Source organism: Eleutherodactylus coqui, chromosome 6 (genome assembly GCF_035609145.1).
Source record: "Eleutherodactylus coqui strain aEleCoq1 chromosome 6, aEleCoq1.hap1, whole genome shotgun sequence".
In the NCBI taxonomy this organism is placed as follows: Eukaryota; Metazoa; Chordata; class Amphibia; order Anura; family Eleutherodactylidae; genus Eleutherodactylus; species Eleutherodactylus coqui.
In genome coordinates, this window is record NC_089842.1 from 163,004,473 (window position 1) to 163,028,755 (window position 24,283).

Sequence of the window (24,283 nt, forward strand, 5' to 3'; positions counted from 1 at the left end):
GCGGCCAGTAATATACAGTAAGAATACCCTGCCGGACGTCTTCCGACATCGGAGCTGTACAGCCTTCAGTCATAATGTATTTAAAAGTCAGACAGTGGATTGGAAAGGGTTATTCTAGGACTAACTATTGCTATTGATGATTGACATGTCAAAAGACGGTCGGCAGTGACTGGCTACTCCGCTGACCGTAGTGGCAGTGGGCATCGAGGAAGCATAAAGCACAGACCACAGTATGTCAACGTAGCCCTGTTGAATTCAATGGAAGCTGCACCTTCAATACCAACTTGGGTCTCTGCACTGTAGTCAGCACTTTCCGTTTCCTCTACTGAGCACAACTACAGTGGCATCAGGAATCAGCAGTGATCCAAGCAGCGGGTCCCCACGACCATGTATTGGTCATCAAAATAAGTTAAATTCTCAGAACACCCCTTTAACCCCACAATTAAAAAAGAAAAAAGTATTTCTGTAAAAATATAAGCAAACCTAGTTTATTGTACAAAAGGTGTTAAAATGAACTGTAGTGTAGGCTCAGCCACCTCACACATTATACAATAACATCCTGTAAAATTATGGCATATCACCAGGATCTCTGGGACCCCCATCAATTATGAGAATGAAGGGGGACACTGAGGTTTTAGCTGAGCAGCTCTCCAGATAATGAACAGCGAGGCTGATGCAGTGAAGGTGACAGAACTAAATCAGTGCTGCTTACCCTTCATTCTCAGGATTACAGGGGTCCCTGAAGTCAGATAACCACTCAAGTGTCGGCATATCCAAGCATTGTGATTTATCACATCACAAGATGGGGATAGACCTTTAAAGAATGGCTTTACTGATCATGCAGATACCATAGCTTTTCCACTAACCTATCATATAAAAATAAACAAACAGTTGTGAAGAGCAACATCTGCGCTAGAATCAAGTTTGATACTTTATTAGAAAGAGTGCTTATAAAATAGATCTCAAGTTGCTTCACTTTTAAAACAGCTGTTACCGACTTGTGCAGAACAGTTACAGTTTGGTTCAATGAGTTGGGCCTGTAGACACTTAGGCCCCCCTGTCTACGGGCATGATATCGCCGACGAATCACGCCGTCAAAAGCTTTCCATAGCGTTGCTATGAAAAAAGCGCCGGCCCCCTGTCCGCGAGCAGAGAATCATTGTGATTCTCCACTCACAGCATGCTAAGAATTGCCGCGATTCTCCGCGGTCAGCCGGTCAGATAGGCTGACAGCGGAGATCCGTCCGCCGGCTCCTGCTCCCGCCGTGGGATACCGCAACGCCCGTGGACAGGGGGCCTTATGAAGGTATAGGAGAGGTAAACAGATGTCATGCTATAGAGGCTATGTGACAAGACAGGTACTTACCTCCTGTTCTATATAATGCAACAAGTACGTCCATGTGGTGAACTCTTCAGGATTTGCTTCCACAGCTTTCCAATACTTATCAAATTCTGCAGGAAGAGGCGGCTCAGGCTCTACTGCTTTTTCAGGGGGTTCAGCTGCTTCCTCTACTTCATTAGCAGCTTCTTGTTCTGGAGATTGTTCCATGGCAGTCACTTCTAGAATATCTTTATTAGGCTCCACAGGGGCCTCCGCTTTCTTCTCCAGATCCTGTGTCACAGGACTAGGATCTGGCGTGGGATCCTGCATCTTGGCACACTATTCTCGTGGATCTGTAAGAGAGAACGTGTCATCGGTATACACTCACTGGCAAGAAAAAATAAATAAAATCACCAAGAAGGGGATGTAGTATGTTTTTTCTTTTTTAAATGTTATACAGCGTATTTTCAATTCATTTTTCTCCATTTAAGAGAGGGTTCAAACCTTGCCCGTGTGAAGCCGGCCTTGGGTACATTCACACAATTGAAGATTTTCTAAAAGCAGAAAATCCACACCAGTGGCTTGGATTTTGATGTGAATCCACAGTAAGGCTGAGTTCTCACAGGGTGGATTCTCGCTATCTGGCCGCTGCAAAAAAACGCGAGATTTCCGCCGGGAGAACCGCCACTGCAAAACCCACGGTGGCTTTGAAGCGGCCTGGCCGCTCGCTCTTGCGCTGCGTCCGGCACTCCCATAGAGAAGAGCGCGGCCACAGGGGAGAGAACATGCTGCGGATGGCAAATCCGCGCCGCAGGAGCGGCTTCTGCCGGCTTAGCCGCAGCGGATTTGCCGTCCCATGTGGGTGAGATTTCTGAGAAATCTCATCCACATGGCTGGCTGATCCCGAGATTAGCGGGCGCATGAGGATTTGCCGCGGCCAAGTTCTGCGGCAAATCCGCCCCGTGTGAACCCAGCCTAAGGGCTCATGCCCACAAGCATTGTGGGATATGCCTGCGGATTTACGCCGCAGAAGTACCGTGTTTAAAAACACGATAGTGCCTGAGAGTGATCGCAGAAAACCATGGTCTCCATTTATATGCTATATTAATGGAGACCTCCCACAGTGTAAATCCACAGCAAATAGAACATGCCGCAGTTTGTTTCCTGTTGCACCCAGTAGAGGATCGGAAGGGTTTCCCATTGATTTCAGTAGGAACCCTGGCAGCGCACTCACACCGGAGCCGGGCAATGTATACAAGGCCTCTCTAAAATCAACGGACGCTGCACTCCGAGGAACATGAAGAGATAAGGACATTCTGTGATCTTTGTCACCACATGGTGGCGCCATACGGGAAAACATGGCTGATGTTTATGACCCAATCCAATAGAACGGGGATCATATTCACACGAGGTCTGTGCGTCTCAACGCACTAATCTCACCCGTGTGAAAGGGTCCCGAGGTCTCCTTCAGACACGCAGATTTTAGTGGGTTTTTTCTGCACAATAGTACATAAATATATTTTTTTATTGTATTATTTTTGGAGGTGCGGTTTTCAGGGGCGCAAAAAAACAAAACAAAAACAGTACCTGCTCTATTTTGTGTGTATTTGCGTACCAGAGACAGGAGGGAGGTGCGCAAGTAGGTCTGCACAAATGGCTGCCACCGCCGTCGTATATAACTCAGGGTGGGGGTGATGCCCCTCACGTGCGAGCTGGCGGCGCCTACGCAAAACCTGTCGTACGCACAAAATACACATTGACTGCACACAAAAAAAAATAAAAAAATGGTGTGTTGCTTCCTGGGTTCCGCTCGCGTCTCTGCCGAAACAGGGAGGATTCCGAGATGGAAAATGAGCCACAATCCAGCTGCGTGTGACCGTATCCTAGAAGGGGTTAATCCTTCCGGGGGTACAGCTACCAGGGGGCAGGTCTGTGGCACAAGTACCACCATCCACAGGCCGCCGCCATTCCCCCCGGGCTAGGGACCTTGTAAAATAAACTCCCCGCTCCTGCAGCGCCCGGCGTGGTAAGAGCGGGAGGCCGAGCACGTTACACACCCCATGGGCGCCTATCAGGGTGGCGCCACACGGTGCGGGCTCCCCTCCCGCTCGGCCCCAGACGCGCTTCCCGCCATTTTCCCCTCCCACACACTTACCAGCGCCGCTCCTCGCCGCCGGGTGTCCTCTCCTACACCACCGGCCACACTGCGCACATTCACTACCGACAAGAAAGCTCGTTCCAAGCGCCGGTGGCGATAACAAGCCACAACACGCCGCCAGAAAGGGCCGCCCCGCCTTACGTAAGCACGTATTTACGTCCCGCCTGAGGTATCATCGACGTCGGCGACGCGGCGTACGTCGGCATCCAGCGTGGAACGCAAAAAACGTGATGACGTTGGCGTTGTTTTTGCACGCTGCTGGGTGGAGGAAAAAGCTGGTAATGTCGGTGCTGGCCGGAGCCGCCCCTCGGGGCCCTGCTGGTGTTCTCCTGGGCTGACCGCGAGCTCCGACAGCGGGTGAGGTGCTGGGCACACAGAGGGCACTGCTGCAGGGTTCTGAGCACTAGCTGGCTATAGCTCGCATGCTATTGGCTGGCCGCAGGGCCAATGACTGACAGGGCAGCCAGAAGAGAGCTGTCACTTAACTGGCAGCTTACTCCCCCCCACTACCCCCATCCTGACCTAGAGTGTAGTTAGAGCCTAACACAACTATATGCTGCATTCTCTACTGGTTGGCATCTGGTGCCCCATCGCCCCCGCACTTGGCGCTCTCGGCAGGCTGCCCAAGAACATCTGTTACAAGTGCTCATTACATAGCAGTAGATTAATGCTTGAACAAACCGGCATTTGGCTTGTTAGGCTGATGCAGACTTATATGTTTTAGTTGCCATTGGCGGTTACGGTCGTCCGCATTCGCCATGTTCAGTGACGCCAGATTAACCATCTTTCTGGGAAGATCATTCATGGACAAAAGAGTTTATTATCTGACTATTGGGCAAAATATTTCAGATGAGGATCAGTCATTGGTAGGCTACAATAAACATTCCCCCGATGGACAGTTGAGGGGCTCCGTGCAGGAATGGTACATCCCAACTTGGAATGTTTTTGAAAAAGTTTTTCTTTAAATAAGTTTTAATGCAGAGAATATAGAACTAAATATTTTTTTATTCTTAACACTATATGTGTGAAAATCTGGCTTCATCATACGTTTTATTGGTGGGGTTGGGATATGCCGTTCTTGCACTGAGCCCCTTAATTGTTCGGATTGGAATTGTCCATTTCCGTAAAGTTGAGTTGTCCATATGTATGGGCAACTTAAAGGGATTGTTTGGAATTTCTCTATTGATGACTTGTCAGGATAGGTAATCAGTAGATGATTGATGACTGACGCTCGAGATCTCTGATGATTCCCGACGCCACTGTCAGTACGGACAGTGCAGGAAGCAGATCGCGCTGCCCTTAGTGTAGTGGCCCAAGTAGGTACTGCAGGCACAACTCCAATTGAATTCAATGAGAATGGCATCTGCAATACCAATACTGCAGTGTGTTTCTTGTGCTCTCCATACTGACAGCAGTGGTGGGGATCCAGAGCGGTGGACCGCTAATGCCCTATCCTTAGATTAGAGAATCCATAAAGTCCTTGGCAATCCCATAAAGGGATTTCTGTGTTCTACTATTAAAAATTTATGTTTTCCCATTATAAAACCTCCTATACTCTCCTTTTCTGAGTCACTGCCGCTCTATACGGTCTGTGTTGACAGGTTGCAGTCAGCCTGTTGACAGAACGTCATCGGCTGCTGCAGCCAATCACAGACCACAGTATTTGAGCACCGAGCTTTGTGATTGGCTGCAACAACCAGTGACAGGCTGGTGAGTGCTGACTGCAGCCTGTAAACACAGCATCACAGGGGAGATTAGAGCTGTGGCGCTGGAGCCAGGAGAGGCGAATATAAGATGGTTTATTATTTTTACATATGGGGAGCACAAATTAAAAAAAAAAAATCCTAACTCAGACAGCCCCTTTAAGCGGCATGTGTAATCTGCTGCATTCAGTGGTGTGTTTTTTTTCACATTGTTCCAAAATGTAAATTTGATAAAGAAATTGATTTAATAAAAGCAAAAAGGCATTAAACAGGTTGTGCCAAGACTATAACTCCTGAATGCCTGCTTGGAGCATGTGACCGTCATAATACAGGGTCCCCTGCGTTACGGCTGGAATGGAGAGCCAGCTCCTGTGTAGCAGACTTAGTGCCGTGCTTGTATTACAGGACATCTGCATGGCCGCCCTACAATATTCCATTTTCCCTGCAGAATCCGGACCGGCCACAGCTGACACCGCCGCATGCGCTGTGTGCCGGGGGCATGTTCTGGTGGGGTCTGGCTTGTATTACAGTGCTAGTGTGCTCATGCCTATAATGGAGATTTGCAGCACGATCACATCCTGTGCCCAGCTCCGATACTGTTATATCTTGTCTCCACCAGAAGAATGGGTGGTGACAAGCTGCATGCCCGCAACTTGATTGGCTGGGTCGGAGAATGGGTGCTGATTATCTACCCTCCCGCCTGGTGTCACTTACCCCTCCGCCGCTCTCCCTTATCCCCTTCCCGGCTCCTGTGCTGTCAGTCTCCTTGCTGCCGTCACATATTGCAACCATTATGCGAGGCCGGCGAGGAGACTGACAGCGGCTAACCGACTGCGCCGAGCAGGGACAGGAGAAGGAAGCTTGTCTCCACCCATTCTTCTGGTGGACACAAGATACACCATTACCCCAGCTCCTTGTACATCCTATTAGAAGGGTGTGCCCAGCGCACATGGATTCGTACAGCTCAGTACTCTAGCTCTACTTGACTTGTTTGAGATGTGACTTGGGTGCTCCCTACAGGGCACATCCAGAATTTCTGTTTAGCCCTCAGCTGGCCCAGGGTACTGCAGTGATACAATTCTCTGACATACGGAAATTTGTTGCATCAGTCAAACACTCATTGTAGCCATGGGATGTTCTGATGATAACCTGCGGGGAATATACTGTGCAGCTTCCCACTGGATGCCCTGCCAACTCATCACAGCGCCCTCTGTGGTGTAGTGATAGAATACAGGCTGCTGTCAATATGGCAAGGGGAGAACTGGGCAGGTTAAAGGGGTTTTCAAAGATACAAGAATTTGTGTTGTGGAAAGTTATGGCACTTTTCCATATCTGTTTCAAAGTCATTAACTTGCTGTCAGTGAATGGAAGCATTCTCATTGATTGACTGAGGTGCACGGCTCATGAAGTGTATACCATCCATCCAGATTTTGGTGCGGACTTTCTCCTATGAAAAATCCTCACCAATCCCACTACATGTAAACCTAGAAATGTACTCCAGCTCATAGCAGGCGGAGGTTTCCATCAGGTGCCTGGAGGTGCCGCAGGTGAGACAAATATATTAAAAGGGCCTGCACCTCTTACGTAATACATTGGTTTTACTTACACCAGCTCTTCTGCCGAGAACTATCTCATGTGTACGGCCACGTTTACTAGAGAAGAAACGCAGGATTGGTTGAAAGTAGGAGGGAAAAGAAAGCACAATACATTGGTGAGCACTTGTATATAGTTTCTGTGACCGGGTGACAAAATGCAGTTATCTCTAGCCATTACTTTTTTACGTGTGTGAGATGCAATACGCAGCAAATCCGCTTATAACATGCATATTTACTGTATGTTTTATGCACCAGACTGTTATAATGCATGTAATATGCACCAAAATAGGAGATGCTGCCTTTTTTTTTTTTTTTCTCTTTCACACGTGTAATACGCAGATCTGAATGGCGCAATATAAGGGTATGTTCACACAGTGGAATTCACTGCAGAATTTTTCAGTATGAGTTCCACTTTAAAAAATAACTGCATTAAAATCTGTTTCTTTTTTACAGTTTTTGCTGTGGTTGCACCTGCGAATTTTGCCCTCTGACCTTTAAACCCCTTTATGGCATACATACGTCTGTTTGCGTCCTAACTTGTAAGACAGTATAGTAAGGGCGTGTGCACACAAGCGTATTTGAGTACATAATATGCAGTGAATAAAAGCCATTGATTTCAATGAGTTCATTCACATGATGTATATTTTCACACAGCATGACATATTTTGTTGCGTACTATGCACCACACTAGGCCATTGGAGTGAATGGGCCATGCAGATACGTGCGAAGCCTGCGTATGCACTGTATATTTGTGAACCATTTCAGTGGGCCCATCTGTGTTCTTTCTTTTGCGTGTTCAAATACACAGGAATAAGCGATTTTTCTATTGCGCAGATACTCAGCGTATTTTTACGATCAAAATACGATTACGCCCGTGTGAACAAGCCCTAGTAGTGATCCCTATAGTGGTCGCAGTAGTAATAGTGACTCTCGTAGTGGCCCCAGTAAAAATATTGACCCCCCCCCCCCCAATAGTGGCCCAGTAGTAACAGGGTACCCTACAGTGGCCCAATTAGTAATAGTGCCCCGAAAGTGGCCCCAGTAGTAATAGTGCCAACCCCCCCCCCCCCCAGACAGTGGCTCAAGTAATAGTGATGACCACAGACACACTGTGGCCCCTAGCAGTAGTGGTGCCCCCCCCTATTGTGGCCCCAGTAGTAGTGGCAACCCCCCTACTGTGGCCCCAGTAGTTGTAGCGACCCCTCCCAACTACAGTGGCCCCAGTAATAGTGGTGACCCCCCCCCTTCCCCTACAGTGGCCCCAGTAGTAGTGGTGACTCCCCACAGGGGCCCCAGTAATTGTGGCGACACCCCCCGCCCCCTACAGTGGCTCCAGTAGTAATAGCTCCCCACACACACAGTGACACAGTAGTAATATTAACCCCACAGTAGCCACAGTAATAATAGCCCTCCAACCTATATACTTACCTTCTCCTTGTAGTCTCTTCCTCTTCTCAGCGCTGATCCTGGGTGCACACTGACAACAGTGTGTGAGCCAGGAACATTTCCTCCCTTGTCGTCTTCTGCGGAACTAAGGAGGAGAAGACTCCGGGGACAATCCCAGGGTGCACACTGACGTCAGAGTGTGCACTAGGATCAGCATTGCAGCATGATTACCACCGGGAAGCTGCGGCACCCCAGCTGATCACTACAGTGGTGAGCAGCCGTCGGCACACGTGCCATAGGTTCACGGGCCTTGTGTTTGATACGTGTGTTCTCTACATTGTCTAAGAAAAGCAGAAAAAGGGCCAGAACAATATTTATTTTGTTGCTGAATATCATCTTTTCTGTACAGGATGAAGACATTGTTTCAAGAGATCAAAGCTTCCATTAAGAACAACGCTGACCAGGATCGTTCATTCTGGAGGCCGGTACTCCCATGGGGAGGAGTTTTTACCATTAAAGCTGGCAGGAAAGCAGTGTCTTGTATGCCATTGTACGTTGAGATAACCCTGAAGAACACCTGCACTATTGATGGCTTCTTAATGCTGCTGTATGTTATCTTACGTGAGAATAACACTTTCCCCCGGGAGCTGTCGCTCTACTTGGGCCGGGAGTTTGTAGACTGCTTCCTTCATCTGATGGACACCTACAGCTTTACGTCAGTAAAGTTATTGTGGATATGGGACAAGATGGAGAAGCGGCAGTACAAGTCTGGGATACACAAGGCCACTCTCGAGATTGACCTGTTTGGTAACGAGCATGAAAATTTCACTAGAAATTTGGAGCATCTTATGGCCACAATACAAGAGAGTTACTGTTCTAACTCAAGATGCCCTCTCCGTGCCCAGGAGAACCACATGCAAACTATCCTAATCAAGTAAGGAGTATTTATTTAGAAGTATTTTCCATTCATCCAGTATTAGGAGTGTGACATGGGAAGTTCAATCCTGTTAATCCCCATGTCATGCTCCATCTTTTGGGGTCCTGTGGTAAGAATATTATAATGTGCTCATTGTCAGATAAAAAAAAATCCCTCCCCTGGAAGTTGTCAGCATTGAAAGAAACTTTCTATGTGTGGTTGTAATTTTGATATATGTAAGTAATTACAATATCGGAGTAAAAGGATAATTTAATTACGGAAAACTGACGCCTTGAATGGAGGCTCTAGTACTCTGTTGGGCCCGCCTATACCTTGGATACAAGATGTGATATGAGGGGCATGGAGGCTCTAGTACCCTGTTGTACCGCCTCCAGCTTGGATACAAGATGTGATACGGGCGGACTTGAAGGCTCTAGAATTCTGTTGTACTGCCTCTAGCTTGGATGCCAGATGTGATTAAGGCGGACATGAAGGCATACAGGTTCTGTATGTTATCTTGTAGCATGTCAGTCCACATTTGCTGTATCTGAGCCTCTAGATCGTGCAAACACATAAGCTGTCAAAGTTGGCATCCCAGATGGTCCCATACATGTTCTATTGGCGATAAATTTGGCGACCAGACAGAGCATGGAAGTGTGACAATGTTGTGGAGGCTCCTGTGGCACCCTTGTGTTTGCTGTCGAGCATTATCCTGCTGGAAGATGCTTCTTGGAAGCCGCCATGAGAGGAATGCATGTGGCTGCAAGAAGTCCTGAACATATCACTGAGCTGTCATTGTCCCTCCTACCACTACTAGGGGTGACCGACTGTCATATGTGATGGCCCCCCAGACCATCACACCAGCAGAGTGTGCCGCTCTATAGCAAAGGCAGGATTGAGGCGCTTATCCCTAGGCTGTCGTCCGTGTAAAAATACACCTAAATTATTCGCTGAAGACGACTTTCTAAGGTGGTGGACAATCCTACTGAAACTCTGTTAACAGGTGACATCTCTTCTCTGCATCGTAGAGGCGTCCCGTGGTCGTCAAGCTCTACGCAAGCGGAAAAAGAAGTCACTACACTCAAGTAGTCTCTGCTAGCCTTTGTATAGGCCAAGGATGGACCCACTTTTAGGCCTCATGCCCGCGAATTTACATCGAGGTAGTACCTCGGTGGTAAATAAAATGTGCCCACTTGTGATCGTGGAAAAATGCGCGTTTTTCCGCGGTTTCTATTAATGCTATATTAATAGAGACCTCCCGTGGCATAAATCTGCGGAAAATAGAACATGCCGCAATTTATTTCCCGCTGTGGAAATCCGCTGAAAAATTCCGCGTGTCGGCATTGGCAGGCAGAAAAGCTATTAGGTTCAATAGAACCTAATGGCTGCGGGAACCGCGGTGCAAATTCGTTCGTGGGCATTTGGCCTTAGGGCTTCAGGTGGCAAGACTGTTCATCTAATCACACCAACTCTAAGGCCTCATGTCCACGGGGAAAATCAAATCTGCTCCGGATTTGTAACGCGGATTTGGGCCGCGGATGCAGTGCGGATGAGCTTAAAATAGTATTTTATTGCATGCGGATGACACGCGGATGCGTTTTTTTTCACGCGTGTATGCACGCGGATGGCATTTTTGCAACTGCGCGTGAAAAAAAATGCAAGGCCACTGAAAAAGAAGCCAAACTTGTAATCCGCATGCAGATTTCACGCACCCAAATAAATGGCATTTAACACCCGCAGCGGATTTCCCGCACCCCATAGAGATCAATGGGGCCATCCGGAGCGTGATCCGCACCTAAATGGAGCATGTCCATTTTTTTTCATGCTCCATGATTTTTCTAATTCACATTTATTGACCATCCGCGGGTATTTAGCTACCCGCGGGTGGTCAATGCATTCCTATGGGGCGCGGATCCGCGCGCGGGTGATCCGCTGCGGATTTTAATTATTATTTTCCCCGTGGACATGAGGCCTAAGCACTTGCCTGAGATGTAACTGCATGCCAACTTTTGCAGAAAAATGCAACTGCTTCTAAGTGCTTTATTTTTATTTTTTTTAAACAGAGTTTTTATATATGTTTTTATAGTTTGAGAATAAATATAACTTTTTTGATTTACACCTTATAAACCATTCACATCTATTGACTCCTTCAGAATTCTACTGGTTTACAGTTTTTTCAGCACCCCCTTCTTGTTCAATGTCTGCAGTCTGCACAATCTGATATATTGGATAGGTTTTTACCATCCATTGTATATTATTCTGTGCTTTGAATGTGAATGGAGCATAAAAGGAGAATACAGTTATACAGAGGAAATATACATTTAATGAATACTGCAGTTAAATGTACTGAAAGAAAAACTGAGCAATACGGATCACCCGTAATAGGTTAGACTAAAAATCTGACAGAGAATGGAAGTCCAGAGACCAATGTTCTATATGAGGCCGATTTTCAGTCGGCATCAGAACTTCTGTTCGGAGGTTCCGTCACAGATCTGGCTCAAAATACAGGAAGAAGCGCTGCATTCTTCCATCCAAAAGCCAGACAGAAAGTGGACAGACTTCATTGTAGTCAGTGGGGTGCGTCTGGATGTAACTAGAGCCTTAACAGGAAATACAATTTGTCTCACCTGCTTACTGTTTCCTTCAGCCCTCCTCATGACATACCAGATGGAGACCTCATTCAGATGGCAGTGGATGGGCTCTTTTGTTCTCGAATTGAAGTATGCGAAGAAATTGGGTGAGTGACTCCCAGGACTAATTGATTATTGTCATCTACTTAGATGAAGGGTTATGCCATTCTTTATTGAAAGCCTGTCATTAGTATAGGACATCAATTTGTGATGATGCAATTGGTGGTCAGACTCTTGGCTGATAAGCTGATAGAAGGAAAAATTGCGTCCCCTTCATTGTTTTACAGCTCCGTCCTATGAGTGACAGCTGTGTCTTCTACTATTCACTACAACTTCATCCCATTCAAATGTATAGCACTTAGCTGTGATACCAGGCACAGCCGCTACTAAAGTGCAAAGCTGTGCCTGTCAAACAATGAATGGGGCCCCTTGAGACAACTCATTGGCGGGGATGCTAAGTCGAAACCTAAGATTGATGGTTTATCCTAAAAATGGATTGCCAATTTTAAAGTAATGGGTGAATATATAAATACATTTTTTAGATATTTGTGGTCAAGTTGAATTAAAAACTTTGTGTTTCCCAGGTGCGGCTGCCTGAGAGAATTTTCTCAGCGAATATTCTGTCATGGAGCTCCTCCGTTTGTTATCTTAAACATGGAACAATGGAAATCAGAAGACCTGGCTTATGTACCATATTACTTGGACCTATCCGATCATAAGTAAGTAAAGAATGGACGTAATTTCTACATTTAGTACACCAACCCCTTGCATAGCTCCTCATATGTCAGGAGACTCCTGTTCTTCCAATAGGTAAGGGTCCCAGAGGTGGCATATCCTGTGACTCTGCTTTAAATGGTTAAAGGGAATGTCCACTTGTTAACAATACATACCACTAAACAATGAGGGGTCTAACAATATATCTTTATAGCAGGCACAGCTAATTTCTGTTATATAGATCCCATGCATACAACAAAATGATAAAATGTTGGCTACCCACTGCTACTACTATGCGTAGCATACAGCGTACAATGTCTGCATCTACCTGAATAATAAAATAGTCTGCAGTGGGAGCCCCGCGTGTGCAGCTACTATACAAAACTCCTGGGCGCTATCCGAGCCTTTTGGGGCCATGCAGGAGGAGAGAGACTCTAAAAAAAACTAACCTTAAATTACTGATGAAGTCAACAAAGTTTGATGTTCAGTTTACATTTATTATAGAGGTCTAGTTACGAGACCTCATACATCCCTTCCTCTCTCCCTAATCCCACCTCCAGTCCTGGTTGGCGGAGGGAAAAACCCAAAACGTATGTCCCGTAGGACATCCAATGGAAATGGAGAGCCACAGACTATCCCAAAATTCAAGAAGTTTGGTGTGGGCACAGGATGAGTGAGTAAGAAAAAAAACTGCGCTCATAAGAGTTGTTTGCAGATAAATGCATCTAGAAGGAGTCCACGAAGTACTTGCAAAAAGGTTTCAATCCAAAAAAGATAATGACAATTACAAAGGTAAGCCGTGTCAGGGATGCAACGCGTTTCAGCACTTATAAGCGCCTTTGTCAAGCATGAACATATCAGGAAGGGATACAAATTTATATACATTCATATTTAGAGAACTCGCTGCAAGAAGCAGGTCAGTGGGGCGTCCCCGATGTATGTCGGGCGCCAATCGGGTGACGTCTGCCTTCTAGATCCAGCTGCATTTATCTGCAAACAACTCTTATGAGCGCAGTTTTTTTTTTCTTACTCATCCCATATTAATAAAGCAGGGAAAAACCTCAGGCTCTCCTCTGTACTGTGCTAGCTTCTCATTGGGCTTCAGCATAGAATCACATGATCAGCTAGAGCAAGTACCATCTCTGCCTGGAGAGAATAGATAGTCTGATTATCACGATTCTGTATATTCACCTAAGTAAGCTTCGGACCTATACAGTCAACAAGATGAGTTGAGATCTCCTTCATTATAATTGTGTGACATGTACTGTGTGATCATCATCAGTAACTGTGATAGGAGTTTCTGTACCCCCCATGCCAGGTCTGTGTGGTCCACCAGTTCATTATACTGGTATCATGCTGACGGAAAAACAAACTCCTTGAGAGAATATAAATCTCACCTAGTCAAAATCAACACACATGACCACCTAAGGAGGAGGACTCCCAAGTTTTAGATAGAAAGGAATAATTAACCAACTTATATATACTGGTGGGCTATTTACCTAGTGAATGAATACAACATCACCAGAGTGGCCCTTTAATTATACATTTAGCATGTTCTGTCATTCTGTGGATTTGCAAACTTTTAGTTTTGCCTGTTTTCTCTCATTGAAGCCTGTGTGAGGATACATTGATGAGGCCTTGAGCTTCCAACAGCTTTGTTCCCCTTTGGCTTCTTCTCAGGATCTCCAAAGTAATTTGAACAGTCATAGGGTTGAATGAGACTGAAATGCATATTGCAATTCCTTTTGTTTTTATTGCAACATCACCATTGGCTTGGAGATCTTGAGAAGTGTCCCATTGCTAGAAATAGGACATTAAAGGGGTTGTCCCGCGAAAGCAAGTGGGGTTAAGCACTTCTGTATGGCCATATAAATGCACTTTGTAATATACATCGTGCATTAAATATTGGCCATACAGAAGTTATATACTTACCCCCTCCGGTGTTGGCGTCCCCGTCTCCATGGCGCCGACCGAAGCCTTCTTCTGCCTGGATTAGACGCGCTTGCGCAGTCTGCTTCTTCTGTCCCGCTGAAGGGGGCGCTCTGGCGTGCTCGCGCCGCACAGGTCTTCTGTGCATGCGCAGAAGACCTCTGCGGCGCGAGCACGCCGGAGCGGGACAGAAGAGGGCAGACTGCGCAAGCGCATCTAATCCAGGCAGAAGAAGGCTTCGGTCGGCGCCATGGAGACTGGGACGCCAACACCGGAGGGGGTAAGTGTATAACTTCTGTATGGCCAATATTTAATGCACGATGTATATTACAAAGTGCATTTATATGGCCATACAGAAGTACATAACCCCACTTGCTTTCGCGGGACAACCCCTTTAAGTCACTTAATGTTTTATGTGATCTGCTTTCAGGTATCTTCTAGAAGGTGCAACTCTTTTCAACAAGGAAGAGCACCACTACTCCGCAGCTTTCCAGATTGATGGGTACTGGATGCATTATGATGGCCTTAGGAATGTAAACTTAATTCTATTGCACAAACCTCCAGAGCTGCTCCTCTTGTCCTCATTAGTTTACGTACGTGCAGCGGAGAAATAACCAAGAAAGGTTTTTTTTTTTCGTATAAAACAATTGTATTTTTGAAAATACAATTCAAGAAAACTGGAAATTTTAGAAAAAAAGTTACATTTTTGTAATTCACAAACTTGAATCATGTTGGTGCTGAAAAATGTTTAATCGCAGTTAAACTGTTTGTATCTTCTACAAAGTAGACATAATGCCATTGAGGTACCTACACAGTATAGAGCTAGTATTCTCTATAGATGTGTACTGAGTAGATCTCACGGAGACAGGTACTTCATTGATCATATTGGGTTCTGGGAATTAATTTGAATTAGACATTTCATCAATTGTTGAGAATATAACTTCTATATTTTATACTTCAGTCCTCATAACCATAGGCACAGGTATTTGGTAATGCCACATATAATGGGCAATGAACATGATCTATTCGATAGCATTGAAATGATTGGAGGATTAATTTATTTCACGGCTGGTCCTAGGCAATCTTGTTATTTTAAGGCATGTGTAGGACATCCTCCCAAAAGTGAACAAGTAAGTGGAGAAACGCAGACGCGTTACCCACCTTACTTATTTTACGAGGCAAAGTTCCAGGGAATAGCATCTTCGTGATTCATTAATTTCTTCTGAGTGGAGCTATGTGTTTCTTAAGGTATTTTCCAGACTCCTAATCAGCATGTAAAGGAACACGCACAAAAATACCTTCAGTCCAAAACTGAAACTTTACTATACATTGCAAATGTTGCCTCTGCCTTAGTGCCATATTTAATTCTCCACATTATGCCACTGCCCTCAAATGGATCATCTCGTTTGTATCAGGTTTTGTCACAGGAGTACCGGTTGCTGCTGTAACATCAGAGGGCAGTAGAGGAGTTGGGGGCGTGTTTTAGACTTCAGCATGAGGAAGTATGACACAGCAGTGGCCATGTTGGAAAGTGGAAAAGAAGAAATTTCCTTTGGTCTCATATTACAGTTAAAGCTGGGAAATATCTAAACCTCTTGTGTGTTACAGCAGATCAGCCACGTCCCCCTTCTCCTCACTGTCTTGTTGTAGACAGCTGGCTGTAGCAGGAGCCTCTCCCCTCTGCTTTTATTTCTAAGTCTAGTGTTTCTTTAAGGGGGTTATCCCATGTAGACAAACCCTTTTTACTTGCGCCCTTCCAGAGCCGTTACTAGCTGGGATGGCGTCTTTCTAGGAAAGCTAAAATACTCTACAGAGTGAACTCATGACAAGTAATTTGTAACGTACGGTATTAGGAAATGTTTGGCAGCCATGACATGTAGTGTTAAATAATGCAAATGGTTTACAGCAAATTGCATAATATGGCTAGCTGGTTCGGAATACATGCCAAAGCAATATACTGTACTTACTGTGCTATTCAGTTAATGTCATTTACAGATGGTCTCATTTCAGATTTTGCAGTCATTTTAAAGGTATGATGGTATATCACTAAGATATGCAATCACTTTGTAATCTGTGAAGCTTCCACCATTATTTCACCTTTCGTGACCCTTACCAATGACTTAAACAAAGGGGTAAAAGCCCCTTTGTTACTTTTCCTGCACAGGTTTGGTGAGACAGTCAGTCTTTCTCTACTGTTCAGGAAGCAATGGCAGATCCTAGCAATATGCCATCACTTCGTATGGTGGTAAACCATTTTACAGGTAGGTTTTAAAGCCTTCATTTCGTTTATGTAAGCACCTATGAAGGTGTAATAATCATGTGCCATTCTGTCTACTGACGGGCAGGTTCGTAACGAATATGCTAAACACATATCAGACATTTATGGCTACTTTTGTAGGTAGTATATTTTCTGATAACATACCATCCGCTGATGGCCAACTAGTACATATGGCAGGCCTATACTATCCATACCCTTCCCCTTAGCTCTCAAACCCAATAGCATCTCTGCCTTCCAACCATTGTATCATGGTGAAGTGTATGTCAATTGTGCCTTCCATTCTTGACTCATTATTTATATATTTCCTTGGACATTTCCAGTAACCAATAGATTGTACTTATTACAGCTCAGGGAGCGTGCAGCAGTAATCTAGTATATAGGGAAAGGGAAGATTGACTGCTGTGCGGAATGTAAAAAAAACACTAACAATGACTTACAGGACACTGCCTTGTGGGTAAAGGCATGGAGCACAGGGAACATTCTCCTTGCTACTGCCTGCCTAAGAAATTCCTCAAACTCTGCCAATCTCTAATGTTTAAAAAAAAAAAGGGAATTTTTTTTTTTTCTAAAATTTCCAATGTTTCTATATGAAAATATCAGTCCTCAAGCACTGGGTTGGATTTGTACATGATGGGGCAGATTTACTAGTGAAAATTCTATAGCTTGCTGGTGAAAATTGCAACAAAAAACTCAAACAGGCTTTGCACCACATATAGTAGGTGTTTTGGACACTTTACGGCTCATCTGACAAAGGGGTGTGGCATAAATGCAACATTGTGTGTCAGTGGTGCATTTTGGGGGGGGGGGGGAAATGAAGCTAATAGGTGGTCTAAAGACTGACAGATTTATCATTGAGCAGGGCCACTGTGATAAATATGGCACATTTTAAGACGGTTAAGTCTCTTTGCACTGTCTAACTTATTGGACAGTATTAGTAAACCTGCTCCGATCTGTCTAAAAGCTGTACATTAAGAAAGAAAATTTTACTGGCCCTGGTTATAAGGGCTTTGTTACTTGTTCACACTTGGTATCCAAGAGGAATGTTTGGACTATGATAGTTCGACAATGTAAAATTCATATAGGTATCATGGCTCAAACTGATTAGGTGGGAAATCATCTATGCAATACTTTGTAATTTTTTTGTACGCTTTGGCTTTTTTTCTGAAATAAATTTATAATTAAAATAATTTTGGTGTGTTTATTGCATTAAAAATTGTACTATACTATTTTTCCTCCTTTTTTTTGTTTTCCCAGTTGGCTTGGAGGTTAAGTTTATAAAAGGGTCATATCAGATTAAAAAAATGTTCCCCTCATTATGCTCATGCTAGCCCCTATGCAAGACCGCCCCCCTTTCGGATAGGAAATAGAAACCTTCCCAGATCTCTTTAAGGGCTCTTGCCTACAACCATCGCAAGATAGGCCGCGGGAGTACCACGGCGGTAAACAAAAGGTGTCTTCTGGCGATTGTGGAAAAAGGTGGGGTTTGCTGTGGTCTTCATTAATACTATATTAATAGAGACCTCCCACAGCATAAATCTGCAGATAATAGAACAGACTGGTTTTTTTTTTTTTTTACTGCTCGTGTAAATCCGTAGTATAAATTCTGCATGTCGGCATTGGCTGGCTGAAAAGCTATTAGGTTCCATAGAACATAATAGCTATGGCATTCTGCTGCAGGAACTGTGGTACATATCCGTTCGTGGGCATTTTGGCCTAAAGGCAGAAACATCGTTCACCTTTCTCAGTACCTGTTTTCTGTCTATGGGACAGGTTCGAGATTGCTGTCGAGGCTGCTGCTTAGCTACCTATGGACCCCCCCCCCCAAGGGCCGGCTCACGTGATCGTTTGCGTATAATGCAGCATTTTAACACTGTGTACGCAAGCATATCGCTATGTAGGGGAGCGATTTTGCAACTGTGCACGACAGCGTATCTCACCACTGCCTATCGCTCACTTCTCGGTCAGGGCTTCACATCCTATGGGGAGCTTTTGGAAGCAGCAAGAAGTGAGTGACCCAGCAACCATTTTTAGGTTGCTTGAGATAGAGCAATAAACGAAAAGTAAATGAATAGTAAACTACAGCTTTGCATTCAGACATAACGAATATTGCGCATCTTTCTTCAAACAAAATTTTCACTGGACATGGCCCTTAACGTAATCCATTTTCCAAGTGCCTATTACATTTCCACACACGCTCTGTTTGAGTTAAACGGTTTATTTTTATGTATAAACATAAAATAGAAGAGGGCCTCAATTGGGCCTTAGATCTTACTACAGCACTGAGGAGACGAAGGGTATTCCTGCTTTTAAAGAGATCTGGGGGGATTCCTGTGCGGAGGGGATGTGGTCTCTCATGGGTGCTGTTATTGACCCATTAATAATGGTTTACCATTAAGCTGCCGGTTGTTTTTTTTTTTTTTTCGTTTTGTTTTTTAAGGGGTTGGCTTAGGGATATGACACCAATGCCTTATGGTCTAAAGTCACAGCCATTTTACCCTCTAGCACTAGAATAAAGTGAAAGCACCATAGGACTTCGCCTTCTGCCAACTCCACTTGACTTTTCCAAGCATCTGAAAGAACAGCCCATAGCCCCAACCACAAAAAACAGTATGTGACCAAGTACACTTAAAGACATGTGCATTACCCTCGCCCGCTGTACTGTCAAGGCTTGCTGGGATGATACAGCTTTTCTATATTGAACACTGTATAAAGTCTCCAACACATTAGGATTGTTTTTCTTCCGTGGATAGTCTGTTACAAAAAATGGACTACACCCAGACAGCATACGGACCCATCTTAATTAAGCTTTGGCGCAATACACACTACACAATTTCTTCAAGATACAGACTGCATGAAAAAACTCAGCGCATGCACTCTTCTGATGTATGTAACTGATGGGACTTGCTCATTCAAGTCAACGAGGAGAAAACCAGGCAGCACAATGACGCAGTTTGGGTGCCGTCAGTTTTATTTTTGAATGAAAAAAAACAAAACCTTGTTTTTGTCTTTTATTTGTGGGCGTGAAAAAGGCTTGGGATACAGAGGGCAAAGAACTGTCCCCCAAAAAAAAGGCATGTGGAGGGAGTACAGATTTTTTCGTTTTTGTTTATGCAAGTGTACACCTACCGTAAAAATATCCATATCCAAAGAAATAATCTTACTCTCCATGTTCCAAAGGCTGATGTCTGATCTAAAAAAGGGAGTGTTAAGCCACTTTACCACTGCGATGAGAATGGTGAAACCCAGTTAATGGAAATCAGACAGTTCCCCAGCTCAAGTCCATTAGGCAGAAAAACTACATATGGAGGGTATGATTGTATCAGGAACAACTTCATGCTCCAGTTTTTGTACTTTGTGCCCCCCAACAGTATGTATGGTTAAATGAAAAAAAGGTACAGTATTACCATCTTAAGAATCCTATATTAATGTAATTTAAACTGCAGAACAATGCACTCACCCATAACTATTTCCACATTGCACGTTTTGATTCCCATACCCTCTGGGTATGTATTGTTCTTTGTCACAGACAATCAGCAATTCAAAGGTCCCAACTGAACGTCAGGTGTGATTTTCTAAGGCTCTGTTCCCCCTTGCCTTACAGTTCTTTTACAGCAGGTTTCTAGATGCTTTCTGAAGGTCACAATAGTGCGGCATGCTACGTTCTACTATCCAGTAAAAACAGAACATATGAGAACTTGGTAGCTATGAAAAAAATGGATTATGACTAATGCTATATTTAATGTATAATCGCTTACCAAATAACTCCTATCCTTTTAAAAGCCAAAACCACAATGTCAATGTGAACAAAGCCCAACTTGCTCTGTGGGTTAATTAGATCTTAGAAAATAGGCATAGATGAATTCATTCTTGAAGAGTTCCCAGCCCCTGCCAAGAACAATCTGAAAGAAAATATACTAAAAATGTAAAAGTATGTAAAATATATGGTTTCTATACATAAAAATAAGATGCATTTTAAGGCTTTATTCACATGAACGTTTTATCGTGGCGATTTTTGCCGTGATAAAACACCAGCTGAAAACTGCGACCATCTGAAGCATTGGAATCCAATGCATTTGTTCAAATGGACGATTTTTCGTAGGCGTAAAATCAGCCGTACGGAAAAGATAGTGCATACGGAGCACATTCTGGCCAGCCGCTTTTACACAGGCTGGAAAATATAGGTTTTTTCCTATCTTTTGCCGGAATATATCGGCCGTTCCCATAGACTCATATGGGAGCCTATGAGAACCATTTGGAAGGGGGAGAGAGCTGCTAAGCTTCCACCCTGTCCTGCCCCCTCCCTTTGCCAGTAAGGGGCAGAGAGGGGGAATTTAGCAGAGTTGAACTCTCTCCCCCCGGCCGACGGCATACTGGGCTGCGGCATGTACACTCCGCACCTGGCCGTCTTAATGGATGAGGGAACGGGAGATGCAACTGAAACTTGGTCGCAGCTGCCTCTCATCCATGCAATGTTTGGCAGGCTGAAAACCGCAGCCTCCGTGTGAAAGAGCCCAAAAAAGAATCAGCCAGAAAAATAGGAACTTGATACAATATCCGCTCAAGTGGGTACAGCTGTTTGATCAAATCCTCCCCCAAGTGCTAGTCACTAAACCAGAAATAGTGACTGCCTCTACACAAAGGGATCTTTCTGTTACTTGGCTGACCCCCTCATGAAGGGCCGAGAGGCTTCATAAGCAGGCAAGTTTTGCAGTAGCATGAACTCAGCAAAAGTATAGCTCACTGGCACCTGGAATTCTACAAGATGCCTTAATGTAGCGGCCATTACCCAGAAGGTGGCTTTTACATGGACAGAATTTGGCCACATTTGAAAGATTCTGCACCAAAATCCGCATTGCCTATGTGCAGATTTTGATTCAGAATTAAAAATGGCTTTATTTTGCCGGTAATTCCGACAAAATGCGCCCCATCTTCCATCCGAATTTTGATGCCGAATTGCTGCAGCTTTCATTCTTTGCAAAAACGCGTGTAAAATTTGCAACAGGACCTCTTGGTATCCGTTCTTTCCTCCAGCCAAGAAATGAATCTTCTGCGGAGAGGATCATACTCTTAACTCAGATTGCTCACGTAGGGTATATGAGAATGTGTTTTAAAAACAAGATATTGTATATTTTCTACATTCTACAAACATCATTCATGTCATGTAATTAAAGATCATAAGAAGTTTATTTAGAACACGAAATTCCATGAAATGCTGATTAAGACCTTTGCACATATTATCCCAGCTTTCTATATGAGAAGGTATAGACAGTTATATCACAATGCAGCGATTATTATTGGACCTGCAATTATGCCTTGGGGACAGAGTCACATTTACCTCTGTTTCAGTACAGGAAAAAAAAGACTTCACTCTTTCTGGCTATGGCATAAATGGTCACTTTGAGATTTTAGAATTAGATACATGTGTCGCACAACTGTGCAAAGTAGCAGACGCACGCGACATAGTGGTGTATAACGCTGTAGGCGACTTGCGACCAACATTCAACTAAGTTATATTTTCTATGAAATGTGTTGCAATTATGTTGGATAGCAATACAACAACATTAACAATTATGAGATACAATGGTGCATGTGACACATCCTGTTATAACTAGAGATGAGCGAGCCTACTAGGTAAGGCAGTTACTCGAGCGAGCAGCACTCTTCTCGAGTAACTACTTAGTGATCCGAGCAGGCTAGGGTGGGCTGTGGGGGAGCAGGAGGAAGAATGAGAGAGAGATCTCTCTCTTCCTCCTGCTTCCACCCCCCCTCCCCCGCTCACCCCCACAGCCCACACGAGCCTGCTCGGATCACTAAGCAGTTACTCTAGAAGAGTGATGCTCACTCGAGTAAATGCCTTACCGAGTAGGCTCACTCATCTCTAGTTATAACCCTAGTCTAAATCAATGAACTATCCTTAGATAGGCCATTATTTAGTGTGGCCACCACCAATTAGCAGGATGCACAGTGCTGTACCTACAGGTGTGCCAGTGCTTGGTACTCCCCACTCCAAGGCCATATAGCGATGGCCTACTCTAAGGATAGGACAAAAGAAGTTCAGGACATAGTGTCCATCTTTTAAACACCATTTTACCGCCCACATACCAAACAAATCTACCTAAAAGTTTAGATACAGTCTATATGATACGCCAGAGCAACATTCATAATACTGCAGAGGCTTCGGAGCTGAAATCTCCACTGACAGTCAACGGCTTAACACCATGCACAGTAATCAGATAACGGTTTCCCAGCATTATAGTAGCTCTGCTACATGGTTAGGGGTGTATCTATTAACCAAGTTATCAGTCATCCTGCAGAATTGCAAATGCAGCTCTAGACAATTATAAAGGCTGTAACCCCTAAACGAGTGAAAAATAAAAGAATACAATGTATTGACAAGGTTACTCAATGCTTTAGGGCTCTTCCACACTTGCGTTTGTCTTGTGCTTTTTTTCACACAAATGTCAATGGGATTTAAAAACGCACTGCACAAAAATTGCAAAGCACCAACTTGTGATTTTTATGCAGCATTTTTAACATTAAGGCCCATTTAGACGGGACGAAGGTCGGGCAAACGATACCCAACACTCGTCCCCCCATATACTTGCTTTCGTGCTTCTGCACAGGAGCTAGTATCGCTGGCTCACAGCGGGGAGGCTGGTGATTTCTCTCCTTGCTCTCCCCTGCCCTTTTTCATTGACTTAACATAGCGGCAGTTCAGTACTGAACGGCCGCTATTTACACTGAACGATCAGCAATCTGCTCATTGTCCATCGTTTATGCTGCATAAACGATGGATGATGAGCTGATCGCTCAGTGTAAATAACAGCCGTTCAGTACTGAACGGCAACTATGTTAAGTCAATGGAGAGGGGCGGGGGGAGTGCGAGGAGAGAAATCTCCTGCAGCCTTCCCACCCCCCTGCTGGCCGCACTGTGAGCGAGCCAGCGCTACTAGCTCCCAAAAGTCCCATTGACATTCGCATTAAAAAACACAGCGCTATTGCGTAAAAAAAAAAGCAAGTGTGGAAGAGCCCTTATGAAGATAACCACTTGTAAACCATAAATGGCATTCAAAGGTGAACATACCCTTTAAGTTAGACACTTGGCACATATGAAGAATTGTCAATGCCAATATATTCTTCTATCATGTGTCTCTGTGGCACAGAACTATACCGTGGTCTTTCAAGGGGTCGTCCAGTCTTGATCACTGGCGGCAGTGGTCGCTGGAGCTGGGATAGGAGACCAGTGAGGGAACCCAGGAAGTATCAGCAGTAGAATGACAAGGATTGCTGAAGTTGACTTATTACTTTTATCATTGTATAGCATCGTAAGGTCTTTGTAAAAGGGTCTGGATAACACCTTTAAAGTATAGCTCTATGTTTAATGTAACAAACCAAGTAACTCTTGTTTTATTTATCTTGGACTCATTTGATATTTTCTTCTTTACCATCATACATAGCTGCATTCAGTTGGTTTACTGCTACCACTACATTATAGGACCTAAGATTACTATCATACCTAGACACTGAAATTAGGGCACATGTCTATTAAACATGTTACACAGCTGTTTCCAACAGCAACCTGCAGAATTTGATAGTATTTACGTATATAAATGGAGTTAAAGAAACAATGCAACTCAAAATCAATACAATTTA

The 24,283-nt window shown here is 44.4% G+C and overlaps 2 protein-coding genes across 4 annotated transcripts in view; one reads left to right on the forward strand and one right to left on the reverse strand.

Moving 5' to 3' along the window:
* Positions 1-3,635, reverse strand: part of PRPF39 (pre-mRNA processing factor 39) — a 30,355-nt gene extending 26,720 nt beyond the window's left edge. Inside the window, exons 1-2 of one of the 2 annotated variants that reach the window (XM_066608102.1) lie at positions 3,477-3,635; positions 1,367-1,674 (exon numbers count right to left, since the gene is read on the reverse strand). In XM_066608102.1, coding sequence (XP_066464199.1) covers positions 1,367-1,651 — 285 coding nt within the window. In that variant the 5' untranslated portion in view covers positions 1,652-1,674; positions 3,477-3,635. Of the gene's footprint in view, positions 1-1,366; positions 1,675-3,476 lie in introns of those variants that run through there. The other variant, XM_066608103.1, reaches the window with a different exon arrangement.
* An 85-nt stretch (positions 3,636-3,720) lies between these two features.
* On the forward strand, positions 3,721-17,817 carry C6H14orf28 (chromosome 6 C14orf28 homolog). Of its 2 annotated transcripts, XM_066608106.1 has the most exons (6): positions 3,722-3,836; positions 6,794-6,893; positions 8,573-9,097; positions 11,727-11,816; positions 12,294-12,428; positions 14,783-17,817. In XM_066608106.1, the coding sequence occupies exons 3-6, from the start codon at positions 8,574-8,576 to the stop codon at positions 14,964-14,966; spliced, it is 933 nt and encodes a 310-aa protein (XP_066464203.1). In that variant the 5' UTR covers positions 3,722-3,836; positions 6,794-6,893; position 8,573; the 3' UTR covers positions 14,967-17,817. The 2 variants fall into 2 exon arrangements, with proteins under 2 accessions (XP_066464202.1, XP_066464203.1); XM_066608105.1 differs by lacking the exon at positions 6,794-6,893 and having other exon boundaries at positions 3,721-3,836.
* Positions 17,818-24,283: the final 6,466 nt, after the last annotated feature.

What these genes read in the sequence shown, in the direction of transcription:
- C6H14orf28 (XM_066608105.1), top strand. Translation starts at nt 8,574, where the DNA reads ATGAAGACATTGTTTCAAGAGATCAAAGCTTCCATTAAGAACAACGCT. An exon ending in GAAGTATGCGAAGAAATTGG is followed by an intron (nt 11,817 to 12,293) that starts GTGAGTGACTCC and finishes TGTGTTTCCCAG; the next exon opens with GTGCGGCTGCCTGAGAGAAT. An exon ending in TTGGACCTATCCGATCATAA is followed by an intron (nt 12,429 to 14,782) that starts GTAAGTAAAGAA and finishes ATCTGCTTTCAG; the next exon opens with GTATCTTCTAGAAGGTGCAA.